The 6015-nt window shown below is 36.2% G+C and overlaps 1 protein-coding gene across 1 annotated transcript; it reads right to left on the bottom strand.

The window, feature by feature from the left end:
• Positions 1-962: 962 nt before the first annotated feature.
• LOC106762519 lies at positions 963-5138 on the bottom strand. The gene is made up of 7 exons (XM_014646483.2): positions 4968-5138; positions 3164-4510; positions 2915-2970; positions 2564-2797; positions 2167-2458; positions 1800-1996; positions 963-1362 (listed from the first exon to the last, which is right to left on the bottom strand). Exons 2-7 carry the CDS (start codon positions 4457-4459, stop codon positions 1209-1211), a joined length of 2229 nt encoding a protein of 742 aa, XP_014501969.1. The 5' UTR covers positions 4460-4510; positions 4968-5138; the 3' UTR covers positions 963-1208.
• Between the last annotated feature and the right edge of the window lie 877 nt (positions 5139-6015).

The raw sequence follows: 6015 nt of genomic DNA, 5'->3' as shown, positions 1-6015 counted from the left end.
CACAGTTGGATTTCACTTGTCATGAACTGTGCTTTCTGTACCAGTTTTGAAGGAATTAAAACTCTTACAGAGCTAAAATCTAGCTCCTTTTAAATATTCCTCGAGTATGGGATGAGCAGAGAGGTGAGAAAGATCTTTGGTTCCCAAGTAGGATACAGTACAAATCATTGTTGGATCCTTACTTCTAAGAACAGTGTGCGAGCAATTTAAAACATGAACTTGTATTTACATATTAAATTAAAAGTGGTAATCACTGCTGGATATTTGCATAGACAGCAGCCAGGTTTTGTTCCGTCGTGAATTTGTGATTTTGTAATGCCGTTTTTACTTGCCAAATACCTAATAAGCAAAATTTGATTATCTTAAACGCTCGTACCATTTTGGAAATTGGCTAACCCTGCCTTTGTGCTTTATATCACCGAGGAACTGACGATATTTCCTAGCAACTTTGAAAGGGAGGAAGTGCCCGTCTTTGCATGTTTACATAATAGTTCCCAGTTAGAACTAACATAATAATTCGTTGCTTCAGTTATTTTATTCCACTTTACAGATAATGAGAAAGGGGTAATGCATTTGTGTAAGGAAAGGGGAAACAACTCTGTTACTAGTTGAGGCCCTGTTTTTTATTTCCTGTTTTCAAACCATTGAATATAAAGAGGTTTGTAAAAAATAATAAAATTAGATGAATTAAGGTCATCTCCATACCAAATTCAAAATTATCATTTTTTGGAGTTCTCAAATCGATCTACATATTTCTCCAATCTAATCTCCAAATATTCTCATCTCGTTAATTTTTATCACTATTTAATTAACTACGAGCACACCAGACTCAATTTCTAAGGACCGGTGCTTATATTTGGGGACTGCTTACTAAGCATCAGCTTCATTTCATTAATTTTCAGCCGCTAAAGAAATGGCCACCTGAGAAGCATTACGAGTTCAAGCTCTTCAGTTCACGCAGATTACGTTATGATGAAATATCGTAAATTGCATGCATCAACCATTAAAGAGCACATGTAGTTTTAGAAAGACAGTACATATAGAACAGGAATTTAGGAGGTAAACATTTTCGTCTTCCTCGTGCACATAGACGAGTGAAATGGGTAGAAAATGTTAAACAGCGACATTGAATACTTTGGTGGTAATTTGTATGATAGAAAATCAGTATAAATCTATGAGGCATATTTACAGAACTTTGGTAGCCCATGCTAGCAGTTCAAACCCCAGTCATAAGGCTGATATGTCACCTTCAACTCGGAAGCAGCAAGTAGGTCCAACAATACTTCAGAGTCAGCTGGATCTAAGTAGTTTGAAACATGCTTTATCACCTCTACCTCGTTCTTGCCAAAATCTATACTGTACCTGAGACCGAACAAGGACAAACAACTATTTTCAGATTTGAATATATCCAAAATAAACACCGAATTTTAGCACTGTTTACTATCGTTTTTTATTCATTGATAATAGTAAACGCGTGTACATACTTAACTTCTACATACAAAATAATATTAAGCACCAGAATGGATTTTCACAATTATATAGATTGTTTGCATTTCTGCCCGATCCTTCATGCATTCTATAAGTACATGTGAGATTAGCCACTAGCCAAACTTACAAAATTAAAAGCTTAAAATACTTTTTGTTCACACCATTGAGCTAAGGAATTTGAAAGATTTGCTTTTTAGCCAAGAGAAGATGTGTAGTGTACATAAAAAATATTCGATGAGCAGTCTTTGCTTAAATTTACCAAAAATCTCATGTATCTATCATATTCAAAATCCTTGGTTGAAAGAACATACCATTTAAGGATCTTACTAGCATTTACAGCCTTTGTACTCGAATCAATTACAACGCCTCCATTTCTCAAAAAATTACGGGCTGCATCCAATAACTCTTCATCAATCTTTCCAGGAGTGTAGCACCGAAGTGCAGGCCCAGATCGGGTACCATATACCAAAGCAAAATGAATTAGAGGCTCAGGGTAAGGAAGTGCCACCTGACAGATTTGACGACCTAAGTAAGCATGTTATTCTAGTAATTTCACGGTGAAATAATATGAACAAACAGCAGAATAGTCTGCAAATATAACTAAAAAATAATTTATTAATAGAAAAATAAATATTTAAGTTGCTATTAGTAATTTACTAATACAGATATAAAGCTTACTGTCGAGCGTGTATCTTTTGCCCCAAATGGCTTCTTAAGGTTATATGGTGGTCGCTGGTTTCCCCGCAATATGCCATTTTGAATAGCTGAAAGTGAGTAGGTAGACCCACCGATAACATATTTGAACTCTCCAAATAACTTCCTTCTTTCCAGTGCTCCATCTGGATGGCCCAACACTAAGATTGCATGGATGGCCATCATATTATAAAGATTAATAAAGAACGCAAGCTTCTCTTCTCTTGACGAATCCGATATTTCCACTCTCTGGAGCTCTTCCACAATTCTCAGATACCTAAAACGATAAGCGGAAATTCAAGAAATCAATGGATACATTATCAACATTGCAGGGCACATGTCAGTTCGACGCAAGACAGAAGACAGAAAACATTAAATAAACCTTGAGAACTCCTCACTTCCATGTATACTTGTATAATCAACACGACGTCCATCTTCATAAGCATAGGCTTCAAATATTGCACCGGACAGAAACCTTAGTCTTGACGCAATTTCCGCTAAAGGCTTGGGCTTCAAGGTGCTTATGCCTCTAGAAATGTTGTGACATTGTGACACCACAATGGGGTCATCATCCAAAANCCGATACAGGTGGTTTCCATCCTCAAATAGATTTTCACTAAAGCAAAACAAAAACCATTGAAAACCAGGAAGGATTATCAAAGTTGTTAACAACTGACAAAACATACTAAAAACACTGGAAAGTGGAAACACCAAATAGAGTACGCGGACTCACTCAGTAACATGTCGAAAAAAGTGTTTTTCGGCAAGCTTTCGTGCAAACTCAACAGCCTATACCACCGAACAAGAATTAGAAGATAGCAATGACATATGAAACTAGCAATTCGGTGAAAGATTTATTTGAGTGTGTGATTAAAAATATAGCAAGATTAAATACTATGCACTGTATAACTGCATACAATATGTCATAGATGGGTTGTGTACGGGCAATAGACCCACGCTTCAGGCTTGAGACCAAGCTTACCTCTGGCCTTTCCAAATACTGATCTTCTGATAAGAAGTCGATAGCTTCTGAGCCAAGAAAACAGTTCGTGAACCTGCGCACTTTATGCAAACGGTCCTTCACAACTATGGATTCTTTCATTTTGCGGACAATAATTGCCAATTCATCAGGTAGTCCACTACTCGGCACATCATCCTCTCCAGAAAGAGGTGGCGATGGGGCCTCAAATAATGGTGCTTCAGTAATTAGAAAGTCAACCTTCTCATCAAGCTTGCCAGACTCATCTAGAGTCTTCAACTCACTCGAGCCTCCAATAAGTATTTCATTGAAAAAAACCTTAGGTACAGAAGTAGATCCAGAAATCCTCTCCAGCTCCTTCTTTCTACCAGGGAACACATCTATGTTGATTTCGACGTATCTAAGCCTTTTCAAACGCAAAAACAGCCTAATCTCGTTAGACTCTTGGCAACCTAGTTTCGTGTACAGTATAATCCTTCCTTTCATGACTATTGAATCTCTCTGCTCAGTTTTGTTTTCCACACCAGCATCGGATGACTTCTTGATGTAATTTAAGGGATTCCAGTCAAATTTCTCCACTGCCTTCTCAGACACCAGTTTGTTTTCACCAACTTTTCCAAAATCTGATGCATCCTTACCTTCGTCATCAACATTGTCCACAGCATCTTCATCTCTTTTTCCAGAAAGGCGACGCATCATGGTGGAGACTGCCACCGCACTCTTCTCCTTAACAAAATTCTTAAGAGCCACAGCCTTCTCAACCACACCTGGGGAGTCCTGATCTGCATCCAACCTACGGCCAGACAAACTGCGGTTAGCTTCCATCCCTGGAACCTCTGTTCCATCAAAAACGGGCTCCAAATTGGGGTCCTCGCTCGGAATTTCATCTGACTTATCAAACATCTGCTTGGATTCCTTATCATCCACTTCTTTAGCCAATCCACTCCGTCCAGAACTACCATCTAGATTTGTTTCTTGGTTTCTGAACTCCAAATCTCCACCAGCACTCGTCTTGTCACCAGAATCCTCTTGCCTATCAGCAATAATTTCAGTTTCAGATTTGGTTTCCAAGTTTTCCAGTTGAGTTCGAGATTGCAATTCCCTGCTCGCATCGTTCCTCTTAGACCTTACATCATCCGCATCTGATATATCATCAAACTCGGGACCATCATGACCAATATTCTGACCCTCCACCTCCTTTGACTGTTTCTTCTGATCAGTTACCGAATCACCCACCCGCAAGTTCTCAACAGCTTGAGAATTCACTCCAGTCGTCTCCTCTAAATGTAGATTTTCCATGGTGAGAGCAAGCTAGAGTTCATACAATATGCCACACTCCAACCAATAGCCCTACAAGAAATCATAAAGCACATATATAAACTAACTACAGTAGAGCGCAATCTATTGACCAGCAAACAAATTTACGAATAACAAAAAAATCCCGAAAAAAAAAGCATCCGGAAATAGAAATAGCAACAGTAACAATACAATAATGCTATACAAATCGGTATTGCTCTAGTTTTAAACCAGAGCAGAGATTAAAAGAATTGCAAAGATGCAGTAAGAAAAAAAATCGACACATCACGAGATCACACAGAGCAGCAACACACGATTTACTTATTTGTGATGTATAAACAAAAAAAAAAAAAGGAAATCGAAAGGGAAAATCCTTCCCCGACAATCCATATCCATATCCTAACCAATTGAAGAGTAAGTAATTAATGATAGAAAAACGAAATGACAGAAGAAGCAGGTAAATGAAGGAATCGCATATCGCAGCCGGCGAAGATGAAGAAAGAAAACTTACGGTTACGGATCCGAAGTTGAACAGAAAAGCAAAGAGGAAGAGTTTGGTTGACTATAGTGGTGGTTGTGTTGAATAAATGTCAGTCTCTGTGTGTAACTTTTGGGGGTTTGAAACCATCAAATGAAACCGCAATTCACAGAGGGAGAAGCGGGAAGTGTTCAGCCAGGCTGCGCTAAAATTTTCTTTACAATTTTTTTTCCACACAACGTATTTATATTATTATTATTATTATTATTATTATTATTATTATTATTATTATTATTATTATTATTACTATTATTCTCACATTAAAAAACAACTCCCTCTTTGTTTTCTTGCACCCTAAATTTTGGGATAATGTAATGGACCGAATCTGTCCATCTATCAGTTGAAAAATAGAGTGAATGCTCTTCGCAGTAACGTGTATTAAATGATGAACACGGTTTTTTATTCTAAAACTATGCATATACAATATTAATTTAATAGTAAAAGTATACGGTAGTATTATTTGATTTGAACTTTTCCAGAAAAATAACATATTAATAAATATTAATTATCGATAAAAAAATGTTTTTGACCAACGTAAAGAACTTTTCAACTGAGTAAAACGGTTAAAGAAAAATATTTCTAACAAACGTAAACCGAAATTATTACAAATAATACTAAGAAAATAATATCAGTTGAAAATAATTGAATTTTTTTTTATCAACGTCAAATAATTTGGGTTGAAAATATCAACCTCATCGAGTAATTAATAATTTTGAATAATTAAATGTTATTTAATATTAAAATGAATTTTCGTATTCTGTAACAATTGAATTATCTTATACAAATAAGACAATTAAAATTTAATAATTTAAAACTATCTTATTAAATAAAATATTTAAAATGCGATATCCTGAATACTAAACGCCTAAGCTGGGTTGACACTGGTGTTAATGAAAAGTGTGATATTCTTGTTGTGATCACATGCAAGTTTATTTGGAAAGCTGAAAATAAGGAGATTTTCAACTACCTCTTTCATCTGTTTTGGGTTTAATCCTTAATCATATAATTTCGGGAAGATTCA

The sequence above is a fragment of the Vigna radiata genome, chromosome 5 (genome assembly GCF_000741045.1).
Source record: "Vigna radiata var. radiata cultivar VC1973A chromosome 5, Vradiata_ver6, whole genome shotgun sequence".
Lineage (NCBI taxonomy): Eukaryota > Viridiplantae > Streptophyta > Magnoliopsida > Fabales > Fabaceae > Vigna > Vigna radiata.
This window is presented reverse-complemented; position numbering and strand designations above follow the sequence as displayed.